Source organism: Triticum aestivum, chromosome 3B (assembly GCF_018294505.1).
Source record: "Triticum aestivum cultivar Chinese Spring chromosome 3B, IWGSC CS RefSeq v2.1, whole genome shotgun sequence".
Taxonomy (NCBI): domain Eukaryota; kingdom Viridiplantae; phylum Streptophyta; class Magnoliopsida; order Poales; family Poaceae; genus Triticum; species Triticum aestivum.
The window spans coordinates 771,509,348-771,532,565 of record NC_057801.1 but is presented as its reverse complement, the minus strand read 5'-3'; the positions used below and the strand labels follow the sequence as shown (position 1 = coordinate 771,532,565).

General features: G+C 48.8%; 1 protein-coding gene and 1 pseudogene across 1 annotated transcript; both read left to right on the top strand.

The window, feature by feature from the left end:
• The first annotated feature begins 11,633 nt into the window (after positions 1-11,633).
• Positions 11,634-13,663, top strand: LOC123066482 (hydroxyethylthiazole kinase). The gene is made up of 3 exons (XM_044489553.1): positions 11,634-12,112; positions 12,166-12,226; positions 12,958-13,663. Exons 1-3 carry the CDS (start codon positions 11,733-11,735, stop codon positions 13,402-13,404), a joined length of 888 nt encoding a protein of 295 aa, XP_044345488.1. The 5' UTR covers positions 11,634-11,732; the 3' UTR covers positions 13,405-13,663.
• Positions 13,664-20,910: 7,247 nt separating this feature from the next.
• Positions 20,911-22,974, top strand: LOC123066481 (uncharacterized; annotated as a pseudogene).
• Positions 22,975-23,218: the final 244 nt, after the last annotated feature.

Sequence of the window (23,218 nt, the reverse complement as noted above, 5' to 3'; positions counted from 1 at the left end):
CTCTCTCCTCGCCCTCGTCATCTCCGCCTCGCCGCCGTCTCCCCCGACCCCGCTTCGCCGCCATCTCCCCCGACCCCGCCTCGCCGTCGTCTCCCCCGACCCCGGCTCGCCGCCGTCTCCCCCGACCCCGGCTCACCGCCGTCTCCCCCGATGCCGCCTCGCCGCCATCTCCCTCGACCCGCCTCGCCGCAGTCTCCCCCGACCCTGTCTCGCCGCCGTCTCCCCCAACCCCGCCTCTCCGCGCCAAGGTGCCGCCGTCTCCCAGGACCCCATCTCTCTCCCTGCCCTCTATAAGCACTCTCCCCTTCTGATCCCTCTTGTTTGCTTAGTATGAACCCTAGCTATTTAGTGCTAGTTAGTATGAACCCTAGGCTATTTTTAGTGCTAGTTAGTTAATTACAATTAGTATTAACCCTATTTAATTAGGTAGTACGAACCCTAGTTAAAAATGGATACTTATATGGTAATTAGGGCAGTAGTTCCTAGGTACTAATTACTCCCTCCGTTCCGATTTACTCGTCATGGTTTTAGTTCAAATTTGAACTAAAACCACGACGAGTAAATCGGAACGGAGAGAGTAGTTAGTAAGAACTAGGTACTAATTAGGTACTAGAATATTTTTATTTATAGTAAGTTTATTTTTAGTAAGAACTAGTTGAATTAATAGAACTAGTTAGTAAGAACTTGTTGCTATTTTTTAGTTAAAGCAATTTTTCCCGCCTCGACGTGGACGATGCCTATCCTGCATCCTCGTCGTCGAGTAGGCGGAGGATGACACCTGCTTGACCAGATCGGCCATGTCCGGGACTGGGCTCCGCCGGGGTGGTACTGGGAGGCGCTACCTACCGGGGGGCGCAGGTTGGTGAGGAGCCAGCCTGTCCTTGACACGAACCTTCTTTAGTGGCGGTCGCGTGGGCCAGTGACAGTCCAGAGGATCGAGGACTCCGCTGAGGTGGTGCGTCACCGTGTCAGTGAGGAGGACGCACATGTCCGTCGCTACTTGTTTGCATTGGAGCACAGGTCGTTCTCCAATACCTGGCAGGTTCTCCAGGGATCTCACTGGAGCTATGATCCCGTGATGGTTCCTTCTCTGTGGGTGTCCACCGCCCGCGCCGATACCCGTCGTGTGCTAGGGTTTTAGTTGTATTAGTGATGTTATATGTATGACACTATTCGTGATGTATTAGTGATAATATTCGATGATGTACGGACGCATGAGATGATTTACTTTTGCTTATTGAATGCATGCTAATTTGAGTCCTATAAGATATTTTGAAATGTATATCTTGTGTTGCTCAATATCCAAGTGGCCGGTCATGTTTGCAGGTTACACCTCCGAGTGGCCTATGTTTTGCCGGAGTGTTGATTCATTTTCGTTCCGGCAAATTTCAGGCGCTCGATATGTCCTATTTTAGCAAAGGTCATGCCGGATTTTTCCGTGAATTTTGGCATGACTTGTGCTAGAATATGTAGGAAATGTCGAGTGCCCCGGATTTGTGTGTTGAGTATCCTGGTAGTTGTCTTCGATCGATTTTCAATTAATGTTTTAACTATGAACATAGGAATGTCTGACGACGAAAAGGATTTCAGTATTTGCAAATACTGCAAAGACGAGCGCGGCCTATGCGACAGAATCTTCCTAGATGATGATAGGCGCTTCAGCATCAAGCTGGATGAGAACTTTGAAGTGGATAAAGTAAGTCACAACGACAAGTCTTTTTTCGTAATTCAGCATGACATCTGCTTCATTTGCTTCAACTTATATTTTTTTTACTATTCTACTAGCGTATCCCCTGCCATGCAAGAGTTTTTGTATTGGATAAGATAGGTTTCAGTCATACTAGGGAGGAAAAGAAAGTTTACTTGAAGACCGAGCATGGTTATATTTTCCATGCAAAATTATAAAATTCAGACGACTACACCTATTTTGGATGCAAAACATGAAGAGCACTATGCAAGACTTATGCATTTGAGCCTGATATGGTTATCACCTTTGATATTCGTCCGGAAGATGATATTGAAGGTAATACCGACATCTGGGTTGATGTGCAGACGCCTCCAGTTATACCATTATGTAAGTTTCTCAACCATATTTATGTCTTTGATATTGTTTATTCAAAAATAGTTGACAACTAATTTGTATTGTCAGCTTATTTCGGTGCAAGCAAATATGTCCAGCGCTTGGTAGACAGGACCGTATACTGTCCTAGGGCTGAACTCAACTGCGAGGAGCTCAGTCATTATGTTTCATGGCTTGAGGATCTTGATACTGTCAAGACAAATTTTCTTCCTGCATTTAGAAATGTTAGTACTGAAAATGTGCGACCAATAGTGTTTGTAATGAACTACGGTCACATCTATTTAGGAAGGATGGTAAGATTCTTACTATTTATCCTCAGTGCATATTTTCCATATATTATTTTTGAAGCTAAACTTCATTCCTAAGTATGTTACCATACGATGTTCTTCAACAGGGACTCCCGATGAATGTTGTGCCTTATGGGATCGAGACTAAAGGTACCATGAGTATTATCATCTTACGGCCAAGATATCCTATAGATTACTTTAGTGCACTCAAGATTAGCGATGGATGCTTAATAGTGCAAGACTAGACCAAATATGTGATGGGGGAGCGCAGAGAAGTACTAGGGGGCAGCAAACAGATGCGCTGCCCACGATTAGGAGACAGGTTCATCTGCATGCTCCAACTTGATCAAGGAGGAGAGCTATACATGTTTTATGTTATTTTACCTAAGAGAGAGCAGCAGGAGTGATTAGCTAGCTAGAAATGAGTTTGAGGATGATGATGTGCTACACTATTACTATGATGATAAAATAGCTAGTGTTGGTGGTAATGACTATGATGATTATTATTAGCTAGTGTTAGTGGTGATTAAATAAATAATGTTGGTTGTAATGACTATGATGATGATTAAATAGCTTGTGCTGGCGGATTAGATTCAAGTGGAGGCAACATGTGGTGCACATCGAAAGTACTACTAGTCCAAACTAGATCAAGTTTGGATTAGTAGTATACATTTGACATGCACCACATATTGCCTCCACTTGAACCTAATCCACCTTCATTTGACACACTGTTATGGACATAATGATGTAAACCTCATAACTGGTATTGTACCAATATTTGTACGATGGCGCATAAATACACTAAAAATAAAAAATAAAAAATGAATACTAGTAGCGATGGACGGAAAACACGCTGCCAGTAGTTACATTAGCAGTAGTGTGGGCTTGAACAAACGCTGCAGCTATTTGTCCTAGCAGTAGCGCGTGCGGGCCCGCGCTACTGCTAAGCAATAGCTGTAGCGCCTTATTAGTAGCGCGCCTGCCCACGCTACTAATACACCTAAAACCCGCGCTGCTGCTAGCCTTTTCCCTAGTAGTGTAAGAATGTGATGAGGGAGAATTACCAGAAGATTATGAAGGATGATGATGTAGAGAATGATGTAATTCAAGCCTAGGAAGAGAAGGCTAAACTTGAGAAAGAGAATATTGAGCTTAGGACAGCACTGCAAGTGATTAAGCAGACCAATGATGAACTTGTCAGGAATTGGAAGCAACATGTAGCAGATGAAGGTGTTCAACAGATTGAACAGATGAAGAAGGATAAGAAGAAGCTAGAGTATATCATAGCTGATTTGCTTAAGGATGGGGAGGCAAACAAGGTGAAGATGAGGAAAATCATAGAATATGTGATGAGTGAGTAATTTGTTGGCATAATGTATGAGTCCAATAAGGTTGAACTAAGTTTGCTTTGTTGTATTGTCTTGAACTAAGTACTCTATTAAGTTGTAATGGATTATTATGTAAGATGTGAACACTAGCCTAAGATGTGGACCTTAGTAGTATGATGTAGTGAATTATGATGTTAGTTCAATGTGATCATATGGAATTGTGTTGTTAATGTGCATTGTGGTCCAAATTGATCATATAGATGCCTTATGTTGATGAGATGGTCTGTTGAAACATTTATGATATACTTCATGTCTTTTAGAACAAGCACATGTTGTCGACAGGCTTGGCTAAGTCAAAGTGGTTGATGCCTTTCATCGTCGGTTGTCGAGAGGCTTGACTAAGCCAAAGTGGTGGATGCCTTTCGTTGACGGTTGTTGAGAGGCTTGGCTAACCCAAAGTGGGGGTTGTCTTTCGTCAACGGTTGTCGAGAGGCTAGGGTAACCCAAAGTGGTAGATGCCCTTTCGTCTACAGTTGTCGAGAGGCTAGGGTAACCCAAAGTGGTAGATGCCCACCACTTTGGCTTAGCTAAGCCTCTCGACAACCATCGACGAAAGGGCATCTACCACTTTGGGTTATCCTAGCCTCTCGACAACCGTCGACGAAAGGAAACCCCCACTTTTGGTTAGCCAAGCCTCTCGACAACCGTCGACGAAAGGCATCCACCACTTTGGCTTAGCCAACCCTCTCGACAACCGTCGACGAAAGGGCATCTACCACTTTGGGTTACCCTAGCATCTCGACAACCGTCGACAAAAGGGCATTTACCCATTTGGGCATGAACCCAGAATATATTGAATAACCTTTCAACATATTGAACTACAACATCATATTAAGTTTAGCAACATCACATGAAGTGGACATATTAAACAGCAAGTCATACCAATATCACAACAAGTTCCACAAATCTTGCCAACATCACAGCAAGTTCACATTAAACAACAAGTCATACCAGCAAGATAACAGCAAGTTCCACTAATCTTGCCAACACCACAACATCATAACAGCAAGTTCCACAAATCTTGCCAACACCACAGCAACATAACAACAAGTTCCACAAATCTTGCCAACACCACAGCAAGCAGAGTAATCTAGCAAGTTCTAGATTAACAAAATGCGAGTTGCCAACACCACAGCCACTGCAATAGCCAACCAAATTGCCACTAGCATAAAAGTAATCCCTAAGTCTGCTTGGCTTCTTCCTCACCCTTGTAGAACCAGATGCTGCAGTAGTAGCAGGCCTTGGAGGAGCAATTGAAGACCTAGCCCTTGATGAAGAAGCTGATGCACTTGCATCAGCTGTTGATTTAGCTCTTGCAACAGTTGATGCAGCTCTTCCACCAGTTGATGCGGTAGGTCTTGAAGCAGATGATGCAGATGCAGCTCTTGCACCAGTTGATGCAGCTCTTCCACTAGATGTTGGAGCAGTTGTTGGATCAGGTACAACAACAGCTCTAGATGCAGCTCTTGCACTAGTCTATGAAATCTTGGATTTTTGCTTGGATGTTCTTTCACCACTCTAGTTGTCACAATGCATCTGCTCCCAGTATTTGTGTCCAAAACAACTTGAAGATAGTCTCTAATCCTAGTGTATTGTGCTTCCTAGTCACCCTGTACAACACTCAGAGCTTGCTGCCTTGCCCTGTAAGCCTTCATCTTTCCAACCTCCACACCATACTTCTCCTTTGCCTTGTCTATGACAGTCTCAATACCTGCTTTAGGATCTGTCCTGAAGCTGTCTTCAACTGATTTGGCCACAAACCTAGCAGGAACCTTGCAATTCTCACCACTTGGAGCACATGTATGTTGTAGGTGCAGCTTCCTAATACAGAATGTTTTTTCATTTGCAATAACAGATGCAACCATGTGAAAGGGGCAGCCCTCCTCAAGACAATCAACTATGATTATATCTTTGTTGTTCCTGTGGTAATGATAGTTCCTTCTTTGTGTGACATGCAAATAAACCAAAGCTCTTCTGAACTGGTAAACATCAAGGAAACACATGTGCCAACATATTTGTTGTTGTGGCTCAAGTCTTTTCTCATCATACCATATCCTGGCCTTCCTCTTCTTTGCCCTAGACTTTCTACCAGATGTGGGACAATACACTACTACCTCCTCATCTGAATCAACATAAAGTTCATCATCCATATCTTCATCACTTACTGGAATGTAGTCTGACTCAAGTTCAGCTTGTGAACTGCAATGTGATCTACTTGTTGGACCTCTTCTAACATGCAATTTCTCTAGATGTGGTTCTTCAACAAACCCCTCTACATCCTCCTCCTCCTCATCCTCCTCCTCCTCCACCTCCTCCTCCTCAATCTCACCGAATAAGTCTTCTGGCTCACAATCACCTTCAAAAACCCTCTTCCTCTCCAAATCTTTTATTTTCTGGTTTAAGTCTGCATCTTCTTCCTCTTCCTCTTCCTCATCTTCCTCTTGTTCCTTTTCCTGTTGCTCCTCTTCCTCTTGCTCCTCTTCCTCCTGTTCCTCTTCCATGTTATCTTCTTCTTGCACTACTGGCATGTCATCAGCATATTCTTTAAGAAAGTCATCTAACTCTGTCACACCTGATATGTCTTTCCAATTTCTAACATTGCAACTCTCCTGTGTGAAAAGATATTCTCCATATGAATCTTCTGTGTGTACACTGACAAGAGGAGAAGACATGTGTCTGGCTGTGGTTCACTGCTCTAAGATTGATAAAGCACACCTGCATCATCTATACTATAGACCTTAGGAGATCCAATCTGAGAAATTGGAATCTGCTTCTCACATCCATCTCCAATGTTGATATGCATGTCAGACTCACTTCCTTTCATAACTGTGATAGTGACACACCTCTTGTCCTCATACAATATCAGCATCTCTTCTACATCTTCCTCAAATTTTATTAGTTGCATGCCTGCCATCCCCACACCATGCTGCTTCACATAATACATGGAGTCCTTTCCAGATTGTCACAACCTTGGAAATGGAACCTGAGATCCCAAGGTTCATCTTCACCCAAACTGCAAGTTTAGTTAACAGCAAGTTTAGTTCATAGAAATTTCATTTAACAGCAGATTCAGAAAACTAGAAGAAAAGTTAACAAACAAGTCAGATAATACAGAACTCAATTAACAACAATTGAGCTCATATTCAGTTAACACTCATTTCAGTTCAATCAATTGAGATCACTTCACACTTGAGATCATATTCATTTGTCAATAAATTCTGTTAACACTAACCACTAACTTCAGTTATCAGTTTTCAGTAAATTCAGTTAAATGTCAATAAATTCAGTTAACAACAGTTGAAATCATATTGAGTTAACTGTTAATTAAGTAAGCAGATATATTAAGTAAACAATAGATTGAAACTAACTTCAGTTAAGTGAATTGAGCTCAGATTCAGTTACCATAATTTTTCAATAAGTAGAACTTCTAAATTGAAGAGCAATTGTAGAATTACGATTGCTCATTCCTAAAATGAACTGCAAACAAGGTTGACATAATTCAGTTAATGAGTAAAGCTACAAACCCTAATTCAGTTGACATAAACCCTAATTCCTAAATTGAACTACAAACAGAGAAAATACACTACCAAAATCACACCAAGTGTACAATTACAGTACCAGAATCATAAGAAAAATAATTGAAAAGGGAATAAAATACTAACTCAACGCCACCGAGGCCGGAAGTGAAGTGGTGGCTCTGCCCTGGATTTGCTTTCCAGACCTGGGCCAAATTAGCCGCGGCCCGTGACTCAATGTCGTCGACGTTGGCATTGAAGATGCTGCCATCCTTGCCGCGCTCATCACCACCGGCAATGATAGATCGAACGGCGTGCCAATCGTACCAGGGGGTCCCGTGGGAGAGCGAGGAATGGCGGAGCGGCCCGCAAAATCGACGATGGAGATGTGGCGGTCGTCTGTGATGTGACCGGCTGAGTCGGCACAGCCGCCGCCGCCAGTGGCCACGAGGAGAGTGAGCTAGGGCAGACTCGTGGGAAGGAGGCGATGCGATTTGGGGGGGGACTGGGTGTGGCTCGACCGGGTCGCTAGGTTTTGTGCGACGCCGTCTAACGGCATCCTTCAGGGGCGCCATCGCCCCTGTCCACGTGGCCCCTGACAACGGGCCCGAGCGGTCAGGTTTGCACTCAGACGCGGCAATTCAGCGCATCAGCGCCATTTGAAAACTGTCAGCACAAACGTGGCGGTTTTTTGAAAAAAAACGAAAGGTGGTGGTTTTTTGATTTAGGGTCCCCAATTATGGTGGTTTTTTGCAATTTACTCCACCTTAGGTGTAGGGAGAAATATGCCATTTGATTTTGTAGCTGTAAGTTAAAAATATCTTTGCATGTTTCTATAAAAGTGCAAGTGCTTGAAAAAGTGTGTATTGCACTTTTCATGCCAGAGCCAGGCTTAATTGGAATGATAGACTACTCATATCAACAAGGATTTCCTTCTTTTCCGAAAGCCCATTTGAAAATAACTCCAAAGTAAAGTGTGCTTAGCTTGGAGCGATTCTAGGATGAGTGACCGACTAGGAAGTTGGTCGCAGGTGCGCACGAATGACGACAAAGTGCATAGGAAATACTAGTGTTGGTTTGCGGGATAGTCTAGATACCACCAGGCGTAACGGCCGAGAACCAGTGACTATGGCCGAGGCATTACATTTTAGTAGACTAAAAAGACTACCGTATGTGATGAATGACTATTGCAACGACATTGAGGAGGAAGTTTCCTCCACATATATGTCCTACGTCTTGATTCCCTCTTCTGGTGGCATGAAGGATATAAGGTGAGCCGCGGCAAACTCGAAGTACCTCATTGTATTTTATTTTAACCTTTCATGATTTTTCTGCTTCTAAGGATAACTTTTCTAGATAACGAACCCTCAAGTTCATGAAAAATATACATTTGGCCCCCCAATAACTCTGAAAGATTTTCGGTCCTTCAAGTCTCAAACTGGATAAGTTTCATCCTAATCCGGGTTTCTATGAAAAAAATGCTACGTGCAAGTGGTTTTCTCTCTTCCCACTTGCCACGTAGGATGGGTGGGTTAAACAAATGTTTGTTTTCTTCCTCCTCGCGCCCATCCATGGCTACTCCGAACGTTTTGGACGACAAATTTAGTGACACGAGGATAACAACTTTTGTTGCTAACCATGACAACTTTCATGCTTTGGTTTATTTTTGACAGAAACTTACCGTATGTCATTGAAAATTGCCATCCTGCATGAATGAAACTGCCATCAAAAAACGTCAGGGCCGGAGTGCCATGCACCTAACGTTTGACACTTATCATTTAGGTTTACTAATTGAAAGCCGACAAAGATTTCCTTGAAGTCAAGAGTCGATTCAAAAAATGCAACTTTAGGTAAAAATATAAACACCTCAAAAAGTCATTACATCAAATAGGTCTCCAACAACACCGAGGAGAACATTATATTGAAGATCAAAAAGAGAGAAGAAGACATCTAGCTACTAACTATGGACACATAGGTCCATGGTAAACTACTCATGCATCATCGAAGGGGCGGCAAGGATGACGAAGAACCCCTCCATGATCGATTCCCCCTCCGGCAGAGTGCCGAAAAGGCCTCTAGATGGGATCTCGTGGTTCTGGAACTTGCGGTGGCTGAAAAAGTATTTCGTGGACTCCTCCATTGGTTTCACGATTTTAGGGGATTTATAGAGGCGAAGTTAGGTCAAACGGAGCCTCATGGGCCCCACCACCCACTAGGGGGCGGCCTGGTGCCTTGTGGGCCCACGGTGCATCCTCTGGTCTTCTCCCGAAGCTTCTAGTGTCTCTTTTGTCCAGGAAAAAAATCTCCAAAAAGTTTTGTGGCATTTGGACTTTGTTTGGTACTGATATTCCGTGAAACCAAAAACAAGCAAAAAACAGCAACTGGCACTGTGCACTAAGTTAACTAGATGATACCCCGCGCGTTGCTGCGGGAATTTGTAGTCATATATAGAAGGAAGGTTATGGAGTAAAAAAAATACTAAACAATGAAATCATATTTATTTGAACCATCGGTGGTAGTATGATATGAGAACTCAAAAAATTAATATTTTATAGAGTATCTCGGTATTTGTGCAGTTAGAGCGGGCCCCTTTTTAGGGAAATTAAAACGACTTGCTAGCATGGAAATAAAAAGCACTGAAAACATGTCCAAGCTTGGTCTCCAACTCATTGTTTCTTAGGCATGACCCAAAACTCTCTTTTTTTCTGTTGAGAAACTGACATTTCACGGAAAATAAAGATTAAGCTCGGTCAAACACATAAGCCCGGAAGCCCTGAAGTCTAACTCAGGTCCTGTATAAAAGAACTAATGCGAATGTTTGTTTCATTTTTTTTTTTTGAGACAGTAGTACATAAGCATATCTTCCATAAAAAAGCACGAATGCATCTAATTCTCCGTCACATAAAGCTTTGTCCATGCCTTCAGGGATAACAACGCGCTGACATGAAGATCTAGCAAATAAACGACAGGAGTGACCTCATGTCCTCAGCTTCCTGCTCCTACCTCGGTGACAAAGACGCTACTTTAATTAGGACGCGGCATACTTACATACTTAGCATCGGCATGGCCTCCATAGGCGCTGCCAAACTACACCCTTTTTTTTTGCGAGGGTGCCAAACTACACCTTGGGGCCGGCGCCCTCATCTTAGGTTCTCTCTGACTTGGAACCTGAGCTTCCAACCAAGCTAACTACAAAACCATTCAGATCTAAGTCAGCTAGAGAGGAAGGAGAGCCCCACCTTTGGTGCATGTCATGTTGATGGAGGACGCCGACGGTGGCATGCATCGTTCGTCGAAAGTTCGGGTCGGTGCCAAGGCGTGTGGGCTTCGGCCGGCATAGCCCCTGCTAGGCTTCTATCGGCCATCACGTGGCTCCCGGCCAGCTTCAGCTTGCAGGTCTCTCCAGACTCTCCTTCCTCTCTATACAGATAAATAGGACAGTAGAAGAATCAGGAACGCTGCAGTGAAGATTTGTTGGTGGAAGATGAAGTGAACCATCGTATGATGAGGCAAGAAGAGGAAAAGGCAGAAGAGAGATAACGCCTGAAAAATCGAACAGATTAATTTGCTAACGTGGAATACTGCATGTTAGAGAGGTGTTGATCAACGTTCACGGCTGGAAACTAAATGCAGCATGATGTGGCAGCATGCATGTGGAGAGTTGCTGATTTGGCTGGATTGGTGATGTGGAGGGGCTGCATGTTAAGATAAATCAAAGTAGTGGGGATCAATCTCTTAGGTATATAGGATAAGTTAGTCTCAAAAAATGATATATTGTTGTTTGAAAGTGTATATAAAACATCCAAGATTGATAATATAATAGCATGGAACAATAAAAAAATTATAGTTCGTTGGAGACCTATCAAGGACCATCATGAAGACGGAGACGTGGAACAGGGGGAGCGGGAGCAGCGCGACGGCCGGAGGTGACGGCCCTCACCTGCCTCGGTGGCCTCCCCACCCACCCTCTCGCCGGAGGTGGGGGGAGGATAACGGCCGACGACGGCGGCACACTGGGCAATAGAGGCGGCGGCGTGGAACCCTAAGGGTACGAGAGGGATGAGAAAGATTGAGCTGAGACCATGAGAGGATGGAGCGTGGAGGTGGGTATCGGGTTTGCGACGTGAGGTGAGTCGGTAAAAAGCCAGGCGGGGAATGAGACAAAAATAAACCGGATAAAAATAACGAGACGAAAGTGGGGAGCGAAAAAACATAAAGACTACCCTACCAAGTGAGACGTTAGGAGCAGAGATGTGCAGCTACATCAGTGTGTATTGCACGTCTCATTGAAATCCCATTTTGTTGCTCGTTGAAAATCCATCGAGACGAATGGCGCAAATTACACTTTTCACCAAGATGAAATTGCACAAGGCATCTATATCCCCTCCTCCGCTGGCTGGGAGTGGGGAGTGCGCCGCATAACCAAAACGTCAATCCCCCACCGCGCAGCCTCGCCGTCGGTATGGACGAGGAGAGGACGGAGGCGTGGTGGAGCCGACGCGCGTGGGCGCTGCTGTCGGCCGTCCGCGAGCGGGCGCCGCTGGTGCAGTGCACCACCAACCTCGTCTCCATGGACATCGCTGCCAACGTGCTCACCGCCGCCGGCGCCTCCCCCGCCATGCTCCACTGCCTCCGCGAGATCCCCGACTTCACCCCGCGCTGCGACGTTGTCTACATCAACGTCGGTACCCTCTCCGAGGACTGGCTCCCCTCCATGCGCGCCGCCGCCTCCGCCGGCCGCCCCTGGGTGCTCGACCCCGTCGCAGCTGCCGCCTCCGGATTCCGGATGGAGGCCTGCCTCGAGCTCCTCGCTCTCCGGCCCGCCGTCGTCAGGGGCAACGCGTCGGAGATCCTCGCCCTCGCCGCCTCCTCGCTCTCCGGCCCGCCGTCGTCAGGGGCAACGCGTCGGAGATCCTCGCCCTCGCCGCCAGCTCAGACAGCTCCTCCTCCTTCAAGGTACCTGAACTAAATCCAATCCTATCAACTGATTGTTAATTTCCAATCCAATCCAATCCTAGGGGTACAAAATCTGAACTAAATCAGATGATGGATTGTGAAACTGCAATGTTATAAACTGATTTGATCCACGTGCTCCTGGTGCTGTTATTTTGAACGAAGATTGATTCTTCAGCTCATTTGGGGTCAAATAATGTGGTTGTCATTCAAATTGACTAGCTGGAAACATATGTTGCCCATGTAATCTTGTGGCTAATTTCAAATTTAAAAAGAAAAACCACAAGTGCAGAAAATAAGCAGTTCGATACGCAACCTGTAAGGTTCAAACGTGCTGAAGTTAGCTTGTAGTACCACAAGTGCAGAAAACAGAGAAAGGAAAGGGACAGCAAAGCGACTAATTGCCTTAGCGTGCCCCTCCCCCCACTGCGATAAGTAGGTTGAGAGATAAGCGACTAATGGCAGTACAATTTATCAGGGCGATGCACTCCAGTCATTACCCTGTCTCTGAAGAAATTTTAGACTGCTTGCGGTAGTGGTGCTATTATGCATTCCAGGACAATTGGCTGACTGCACTGTCTCCCTGTTATTTGAAGATGAGCAATGTGCATACCAAGCCTATTGCCGAGCGTTTAGATTACTAAAGTAGTGAACTAAACGCTCTTATATTAGTTTACGGAGGGAGTATATTCCATCTTGCTTCTATTGGTACTAATACTTGTGGCCAACTGCAGGGTGTGGACAGTTCACATGACTCAGGGGAGGCCCTGCAAGCCGCGAAAGCATTGGCACGGTCCAGCGGGTCAGTCATTGCGGTATCTGGAGCAGTTGATTTCATCACGGATGGTCAGCAGGTCATCAGTGCTAGCAATGGTGTGGCAATGATGCAGAAGATCACGGCGACAGGGTGTGCTGTGACTGCTCTTATAGCGGCTTTTGTCGGGGCGGATCCTTCAGATGCTCTGGCCGCAGCGGCATGTGCGCTCGCCATCTTTGGACTCGCTGGAGAGATTGGAATGGAGTCGGCTAAAGGACCTGCCTCTCTCAGGACGCACCTCATCGATGCTCTCTACGGCCTCGATGAGCAGACCGTCACATCCCGTGACACATCTCTACCGTGGTTACCAGTGTTTAGGAAATATACAGTCTGGGGTGATCTGCAGGGTCCTGGAAAACCATGAAGCATATGAGATCGGATTGGCAGTTGCCGTCCATGTGTACATGACCCCATCAATAAATTGTCCGTGACCATCCATCTCGGCTGTACTAACTACCAAGTACATATTTGTGAATTGTGATGCCACAAAGATTATGCATCACCTGTCATCTACACACACAATGATGCTTCACGAAATAAGGCGGTCGAAAGAAGGATGACTGCACCAGTAGCTTTGCTGCTGGTGTTTATGCAGCAATGACTGTGATGGCTGAGAAGCTAGTCTGTTCAAACGCTTTGATCCCCCCCTGCCTATGAATTTAATGATCATGCTGCAGTTTTGCTTCTGAATTTTGTTTCCCATAATCTCACAGTACACTTTTTCTGAAGGCACTGGGAGGAAACTTTGGAAAGAAAGCCATGTGATATGTCATGCTGCAGTTTTGCTCTGAGTTTTGTTTCCCATAATCTCACGGTACACTTTTTTTTAGGTCACACGTAGTACACTATATCAGTATACTATTAACGTATACAGTACGTAAGACCCAAGAGATGGTCGAGTAAGCACCCCTGTGTGGAAGACAATCACATTTGAAAGCTGTGTTATGTTCTCCTTTGTGTTCTCATGTCTGAGACGTATGCTCTAGGGCATCCAGTTCACAACCAATATGCCTCTCTTAGGCCAACTCCACCGCGCGACCCCAAACGGACGTCCGTTTTGTCCGGATTCTGTCCGTTTGGGCAGGGCGATGGGGTTGTGTCCGGGCCTGTCCTGGGATGCGGTGGCCGTGCGCCCAGCGTGCGGCCGCATCCTTTACCACATCTTGTTCGCGTCTATTTAAAAAAAAAGAGCAACGTTTCAAATGCCAAGCCCTAGTTCACGGCCCCAGTTCATCACGTCGGCAACAAAGCCAGCGGCCTACACGTCCATCGCCGGCTTCAGCCTTCTCCTTCTGCCGTCGGCATCGAGCATCTCCTTCTGCCTGGCCTCGAACCAGGCCCTCGTCTTCTCGCTCTTCTTCGACAAGTCCACGCTCATGATCGCAAGGGCCACCTCCTTCGCTTTGGTGGCGGCATTGGTAACCTCGATGTCGAGCTGCCTTTGCCTGGCCTTGACGTTGTCGGCCTCGATGTCGAGCTCCTTTTGCCGGGCCGCCTCCTCCATTGTCGAGCTGCCTCTGCCGGGCCACCTCCTCCATGTCGATCTTCCTTCTCTTGGCTGCCTCCTCCATCTCAAGCTTCTTCCTTTGAAGCTCTAGGTATTGCTTCATTTGCTCGTCCTTGCTTTGCCGCTTCTTCTCGTCCCTCACATTCTTTTGCGACATCATGCCATGCAAAGTGTCATGCAATGCCATGGATGAGGCATCACGTATGTCGTCAACCTTGGAGTTGGTCTTGCCCCTCAGCCTCTTCAATGCCTCGCCATCCCACCTCCGGCGAACTTGTCCGTCTTCAGGCCTCTCTTCCTTTGTAGTTCACGGTATTGGTCCTTGAACTTAGGGCGATTGTTGATCATAGTCCAACAGTGCGTAAGAGTGAACGGCTTGTCATTGTGACGGGCCTTGAATGCCTCCAAAGATTGAAATGCCTACACCACATGATCAACAACAAGTGAAGATGCAAACATGCACAAGGCCGAAATCTCATGGCCGTAGCAAGGAAAGGGCTAGGAAGAGGAGAGCATACCAAGTCCCCAACGCCGTGACCACTCACGGGCCGTGCTTCAACGCTCTCAAATGCGGCTTGATACTTGTTGCACTCTTGTTGGATGAACAACCATCTCTTTTGAATCGAGCTGATGCCACGCTTGCTTTCAAATTGGTAGGGCTCAAAGAACTTCCTTTCATGGAATGTTTTGTGGACTCTCGTCCAAAAAGCAATACCCTTTTGTTGCTCGCCGGTCCTTGGATCTTGGCTAATCTCCATCAAAGCTTGGCAAATCAACTTGTCCTCATCTTGTGTGTATGAACCCGTGCGAATGCTTTTCCTTTTCTTTTGCGCTTCCGCTCTTTGTGTCAGCTCGTCGATGAACAATGGCTCGCCACTAATGTCAACGTCATTGATTTCTTCTTCATCACCATCACCTTCGACATAGATGTCATCATCTTCATGCCACGAGTCACCATGGTCGTAGTCAGCACGGTCGTCGGCCTCTTCATCGACAGTGAACTGGTCGCGGCCATCCTGACTTTGGGTCTCCTCGGGTCGTAGACAGGGACGTGCCCACCCTCGTAGATCACTTCCTCCATGAACTGGTCGTAGTAGGGGTCGTCGACCGGTGGCGTTGGTGTTGGCATTCCGTCGAACAAGACGCGGGGGGACGACATGGTGCCGGTAAACGGCGGCCGTGCTTGCTTTCTTTGCACCTCGACGGACGGACGGCCGCTGCTGCTGGACCCAGGGGTGACGTTGAGGTCGATGACGGCCGAGGGGCGTAGTGTGGACGACGCGAACATGCCAACGTCCGGCGACCCCCCGAAACGGGTCTGGCCGTCGTGCCTTGGTGGAGGAAAGCTGGGCGACAAGGGCGTGGTCCACGACGTCGGCGACTGGCAATGCGGAGGCCGGGCAACCGACGACCCTGTGCTCGCCGGACCGACGGTCCCTCCAGAGAAACCGGCCGGACGACAAATGCCAACCATGAGGAGGGCGTGCGCTTTGCTGACGATGGCCTCCTTCTCATCGACCTCGGCCTTGTGCCGCGCGGCCTCAATCGCAGCGCGGTCGGCCGCTCTCTTGGCCGCGACGATGTTGTTCTTGGCGACCGCCCTCCGATCCCTCCTCTTCGTCGATTCCGCGTCCAACTTGGCGATCTCATCCGGCGTGCACTCCGACCGCGGCTTCCTTGGCGCCTTGCCCTTCTTCTTCTTCTTGGCCATTTCGGGCGGGTCGACGGCCAGGCCGCCGGAGTTCGGCTGGGCGTCGGCCATGGACGTGGAGGGAGTGGGACGGGCGGGACGTGGGAGGGTTTGGGGGGGGGATGGCGCCAAAGGGGCCGCGGGAGGTTTTGGTTTGTGTCACCGACATGCGGGTCAGGGGCGGACACGCGGCGCGTCCCGCCCGTCCGTTTCACCCCAAAACCGGCGCAAACTTGGGCCGCGGATGGGTCGAAAGCGGACACAAAACAGATAAAGGTTCGTTTGCTCCCGCGCGCTGGGCCGCCCGGTTTGTCCGTTTTACCCCAAACGGACGGGGCCGGACAGGATGGGGTCGCGCGGTGGAGTTGGCCTTATAGCTTCAATTCTCAATTCTCATGTGTTCAGATCATGCACAAACTTGCAATCTTCCATGTAACTTATGTGGCATAAGTTTCCTTGATGCCATGAAGAGCCTTTTTCCTCTGACTGCTTGTTGAACAGAGAAATTCGTGACATTGTAGGATGAAAAGTTACTAGGAAAGGCAAACTACCAAAAGAAATACTGATACAATTTCTCCATGGCTCTCAGCTGATAAAGTTTGAAGGATGTTAGTCTGGGAGATAGCTTTCCAAGTGAATGTTGGAGGGCAAGGTTGTTCGTGTAAAACCATCTGTTGTGTCTATGCTTTATTGCAGTTATTGAAAATGATGTGTAACATGTTCGGACCGAAAGGGAACTGGCGCCGCCTCGTCTGTAGTCTTTGTCACCAAGCGGAACAAGAGACGCGTCTTTGACCATTGTTCCTCTGCTGAGATGATGACATATCTTAGACATAGGCTTCAAGGCAGCGTTTCCCAGTCCAAGAGATTAACGCTGTGTTTGGATGTCTGTATTGGAGGCCTATGTATTGTATTGGTTTCAATTCCAATTCAGACAGGAAACTGTAATCGACATGAATACGAATTCGGTTGTTTGGATGTAAATCGAATTGGCTCACGGAATCGTCCTGAGGTTTCAATACAGAATCGTGTTTGGATGTCAAACACTGGAATTGCATAGCAACATTACTATATGCATTAAAACAGTAGTTTTCTGACTATATAATTGGATGATTATATATGGATGAAGGGGCTGGCTGGACACACAGAAGAAGGGGCGGCCCAAGAGGTGGTCCGAGGAAGAGGAGATGTGCATCGGCAGTGGTACAACGCACGGCTGGAGAGGAAAGGAAGGGCCGGCGCCGGAGTGGACTGCCGCCGTTGGCTTCAGATCCGATCTGGCCACGGCGAGCAGGGCCCGAGAGAACGAGAAGGGGTAGCGCCGGAGGAGGGGAAGGGACGGAGGCAGAGGAAGAAGGGAAGGGGAGGCGGCGACCATACCTACACCGGCCGGCGTCGTGGATTTGCGAGGGCGCCACCGTCGATCTGCCGGGCGGCGGTTTCCTCTCTCTTGAACCCTCTGTCTCGTGTTACGGGGGGAACTGACGAAGCGTTTTTTTGCGGGAGGGAAGCAATTCAGGCCAAATCGGAGGTCCAGGCCTTTGTATTGGCGCGATGGGTGGGCGCGTGCGAGCGAAAACTTCAGCGTATTCGTTTCCGTTTCAGTGGGTTGTTTCAGAGTACATCCAAACTCCTGTATTGGGGTCAGCCCATTACCAAATCGAATTCGACAGCCCAATACAAACATCCAAACGCAGCGTAAGGGTTTTCACTTGAAGCATTTGGGAGGGCGAGGAGGAAGCTCCTTCAAGAAGGGATAAATGCCGGCACTGCTGGCCTTGGCCATGTCAGCCATGTTTTCACCCCCCGAAATTTTTTTGCCGCCTTAGAATCGGAGTGTGGCCAACCACTGAGAAAACAGTCATACCATGTCCTAGCATGACCACCCCCTTGTAGGGACGTTATTTCTCGAGGTCTTGGCAAGTTACCTCAAGGATTTGGCCCCCTCCCAAGGCAAAGTTCTTTAGGGCATCTCAAGCCGCGCCCCCAACAGGCCCCCCGAGGCCACTTTTTCGGCGCCGGCACCGAAAAAACGGCCCAGTCGCGCCCCTAGGACGCCGAAAATCGCCGGTTCGGACCTTTTTTTCGCCCGGCGGTCATAGGCCGAACCCGGCGCGCTGGGGAGCCGTTGGGGGCTCCGGCGCTAGGGAAAAGCACGCCTGGCCCACACCAACAGGGGAAAAGTCAAGGTTTTCTTCCCCCGACACGCCTCGCACCCCCGCGCCCTCGGCCACCACTAGCTATATCCCGGCGACGGCCGCCGGCCTACTCCGCTAGATAGCCATTCCCCGCCGGAAAATAGCAGCGCTTCGCCGCGGCAGCCCCTCCCGCAACAGCTGGGCATTTCCGGCCGCCGTTTCCGGCCGCGGAGGCGCGGTTTAACGGCGGGTACACGCCCACCAAGCGCAAGGTGTTCAGCGTTTTGACTATGCCGGTGATGGACTCGGATGAGGAGGAAGAGCTCGCCACGCTGCTGGAGGAGGAAGCCGCGGCCGACGTCCAGGAAGTAGAGCATCTGATGGTGCTCGCCGCCCTCGCCCAGCTACTGGCGAGCAATGAAAAGCCGCGCCGAGGTGGCTCGGCGCCGGGGCGGGTGAAAGCAAAGAACCGGCATCGTCTGCACGACTACTGCATGCTCTACTCCGACTACTTCGCCGATGCTCCACTTCATGGCGAGAGAACATTTCGGCGCCGTTATCGGATGAGCCGAAAGCTCTTCCTCGGGATTGTGAATTCCATCCGGGAGTTCGACAACTACTTCAAGTGCAAGATGGATTGCACTGGCGCTCTTGGATTCATCTCCATCCAGAAGTGCACGACAGCGATGAGGATGCTTGCATATGGAGCTCCCAGTGATTCACTCGACGACTATGGGCGCATGGCCGAGTCCACCAGCATAGAGTGTTTCTACAAGTTCTGTCGGGCAGTGGTGGCAGTGTTTGGGCCACAATACTTGAGAACACCCAATGCGGAAGACACTGCTCGGATCCTAGCCCAGAATGCAGCAAGAGGATTTCCTGGGATGCTTGGAAGCATCGACTGCATGCATTGGAAATGGAAGAACGGCCCATTTGGTTGGCAGGGGATGTACAAAGGCGCCAAAGGCGGTTGCAGTGTGGTGCTTGAGGCGGTAGCCACACGGGACCTCTGGATTTGGCACTCCTTCTTTGGTATGCCAGGAACTCACAATGACATCAACGTGCTGCAGTGCTCTCCTGTTTTTGCCAAGCTCGTTGAGGGCCATTCTCCTCCGGTGAACTTCGAGATCAATGGGCACCAATACAACAAGGGGTACTATCTAGCTGACGGCATCTATCCGAGATGGTCGACATTTGTGAAGACGATCTCAAACCCTGTGGCAGGAGGCAAGAACGCCTGGTTTGCGAAGGTTCAGGAGGCTTGCAGGAAGGATGTCGAGCGGGCATTTGGTGTGCTCCAATCTCGATTCGCTATTGTTCGGTACCCCGCTCAGACCTGGTCGAAAGATCAAATGTGAGAGATCATGACTTGCTGTGTCATCTTGCACAACATGATCATCGAGAGCGAGCAAGAAGACCCAGTGTTTGACACTGAACCATACTACAGGTAGGGTCCTCTAGCCGAAGTTGATCACCAGCTACCGGCAACTTGGACTGCCTATCTCAGTATGCGTCAGGAGATCCGAGACCCACAGGTGCATCATCAACTGCAGAAAGATCTGATTGAGCACCTATGGAGGCTCAAGGGGGACGCCGCGTGATGAAATACGAGTTTTTATTTGTTGAACTATATAATTTGTATTGAACTATTTGTTGTTGTAGTATTTTGTTGACGTATTTGATTTTTCTGTGATGAAATATGTGTGTGTTGATAATTGAACGCCGAAACCACGCCGAATATGGGTCTATTCTGGCCCATATGGGCCGTTTATTCACCGAAATTGGGCTGCAAAGTGGGCCAATTTCGACGCCTGGGGGCGAGCTGGAGGCGACGACTGGGCGCAAAACCGTCCCCAGCGCCGAGTGTGTCGCCGGCTCGCCCTCAGGCGACGCTTTTAGACGCCCCCTGGGGGGCCAACAGCTGGAGATGCCCTTAGTTGCTTGGCTTGTCTTGCCCGATGCTACTGTAGATGGCAAAGGGACTAGCGAGCCACACAGCTTACGATGTTTCGCTAGAAGGCCGTGGCGCATATCCTCACTGAGTGCTCATTATATTGCATGCACAATGTCGTTTCGCGGAGTGGTGGCAATATGCTCCAGCCGCTGATAGTCACACACAAAGGCGCCTTTTCAATTCTCAAAAAATAATTGTGCATGCTCATTTTTGTATTGCATGATCGCAAATTAATTTCGTCCTAACAATGTGCATTTTTTTTTCATGTTCACGTTGTCCATTAGTAGTCTGGTTTTTTAGTTGGATAGCCTGAACTCTTGAACATGAATTATGCGTTCATTTTTTTGTTGGTACTGAAATACGGTGTAGTAGTTGTTTATTTTCCTTAAAAAAAGTTGTTTATTTTCCTTACAAGGCTGGGCTGAGCCAGGCCCAGCTCAAGTCTGACTTGCATCCCGCAAAAAAAAAAAGTCTGACTTGCATCCATTTCCCTTCTGCCCAAAGACTACGCTACGCTCCACTCCCACCTTCCCTCCGCCGCCGCCGCCGCCACAACCACCAACCAGCCGCAGCCGGCGACCATGGCGGAGGAGGCCGCGGCAGCAGGACCGACGCCTCTCCTCGAGGGCCTCTAGACGAGATCGTCCTATGGGAGATCCTCGTCCGCCTCCACCCCAAATCCCTCCTCCGCTGCCGCGCCGTCCGCCACGCTTGGCGCTGCGCCACCTCCACCCGCCACTTCCTCCTCGCCCACCACGCCCGCCAACCCGACCTCCCCATCTTCTCCAGCGGCAGACACAATAACATCCTCGCCTTCGACCACCGGGCCGCCCAACTCCACACCGTCGCCCGGTATGACGAGCCCTTCATTCTGCAGGCTTCCTGCGACGGCCTCCTCCTCTCCAGGTCTTATTGTGGCCGCCGCACTGCCTACAACCCGGCCACGCGGGAGCATGCCTCCCTCGGGAGATTACCGTGGGACTTTGATCTTGGGGATGTACCCACACCGCCCCACTGGAGAGTACCGGCTGCTACTCACCAACTTCAGGGGCCCTGAAGACCAAATTGGCTGCTATGTCCTTCCTAGGCCTGGACGGAACGAGCGGGCTTTTGGGCCCGCTCGTGGCCCGTTGAGGACCGGACCGCACGGTCCAGGACCGGTAGGAAAACTGGTCGGTCCGGGCTGCGATAATGGGCCCGAAAAAATGTCGGTCCGGTCCGGTCTTTAACCGAGCCGCTCGGTCGGACCGAGGGATCGCTGTCACCGCCGCCGCCGTTCCTCGTCGTCGCGGACACCGGCAGCCCCTTGGCGAACTACCATGTCCCCGAGCTTCCCCATTCCTTCCTTCCTCTCCTCCCCGTGCGCCGCATCTTCTTGCCGCCAGTCGCCATCGCTGTCGTGCTTAGACTGCTGCCGATCTGGAGTTCTCGAACATGACCTTGACCCCAACTTGCGGCTGCATGAGCTGAAATCGTGCCATGAAAGGAGCTGCAGGTCAAGATGTTTCCCTTACAACTGAAAGGAACGAAAAGTGGCATCCCACGTCCACCCGTACGTAGCTATGTTGCCGCTGCATGAGCTGAAATCATGCCATGCCACGATCTCCCACAACCGCCTGATCTAACCTGAAACTAAGTCAAGAGGTGGGCATGCACACGTTGCATGGCGAGTGATTTCTCCGGAAGTGGGCATGCACCAGGCATCAGCTCTGAACACGAACTGGGAGATTTAGAAAATTCAGTTTTGTCAGATTCAGAAATTCAGTTCGTCAGTTTCATCCAAGATTCAACAGATGACTAAGCTGTAGCTAACCAGGACCTAAACTGCAGCTAACTAGGAGCCAAATAACTAACTAGGACCTAAACAACAGCTAGCAGAACTAGTGGCATCGATCCACACGGTCCTCAAAAGTTGACCGAGCCAGCACCCTTTCGGTCCGGTCCTGGAAAAGGAGCTCGCTGAACAGCTCGGTCCGGTCCGGACCGGACCGCCAGCGGCCGGTCCAAACGCCGGCTCGGACCGAGACCGGACCGGACCGGACCGTGTCCAGGCTGAGTCCTTCCGCTGTGCTCCGACCAGCCACCGAGGTCAATTGGGTGGCTGGACATGGTAAAAGCGCTGTTGTTCGAGACATCTACCTTGATCCGTGATAGCCTGCATTGGTTTCTAGCGAAGCATAGAAATCATGTGTTAGTATTTGACACCACAGCTGAGTCATTCCGGCACATGCGTGCTCTAGTTGTTCAGACCCTGACCTGTTTGAGATGGATGACACGTTGGGCATCCATTGCCTTCATCATGACACCGAAATCATTAATATATGGGTGTTACAAGATTATGAAAGCAAGGTTTGGGACTTCAAGTATCACTCAAATTGCCGGCTGCAAAAATCAGGGAGCAGTTTGAAGACAATCGTGAGAGTTGGGATTTGGATGTTGTTTCGCGGGATGGTGACGTGCTCTTGCTGCTCAATTTTGGTGGGTGGCTGCTTCATGTTGACAGTGACGGCAAATTGATTGACAGTTTCAATTGTGGTCGTAAAGATCTGTGTTTGCATAAATATCAGCTCAAACAAAGTCTTGTCCAGCATACCTTCTTTCCAGCTCTAAAAAGTTACGCAGTCAGTGACTCACCTTTGATCTGATGGCTCTTGAGTGAGATGGTGTTTCTTTCTGCCTAGCTGTCATATCCGTGTGACCTGCAATATCTATGGATTGGACCAAGTATGAGCCAACTGGCCTCTTCTTCGTTATGCATTGATGTGTATAAGTTATTATCAAAAGCTTTGCCTGTAATGTGGTTGCATGAAATCTATGCTTGTGTTGACAACCTTTTAGGCTGAAGTGATTACTGCTTGTGTTGATGCTAGAATCAAGATTTCACTTTGT

What these genes read in the sequence shown, in the direction of transcription:
- LOC123066482 (XM_044489553.1), top strand. Translation starts at nt 11,733, where the DNA reads ATGGACGAGGAGAGGACGGAGGCGTGGTGGAGCCGACGCGCGTGGGCG. An exon ending in GCCGTCGTCAGGGGCAACGC is followed by an intron (nt 12,113 to 12,165) that starts GTCGGAGATCCT and finishes CGCCGTCGTCAG; the next exon opens with GGGCAACGCGTCGGAGATCC. An exon ending in ACAGCTCCTCCTCCTTCAAG is followed by an intron (nt 12,227 to 12,957) that starts GTACCTGAACTA and finishes GGCCAACTGCAG; the next exon opens with GGTGTGGACAGTTCACATGA.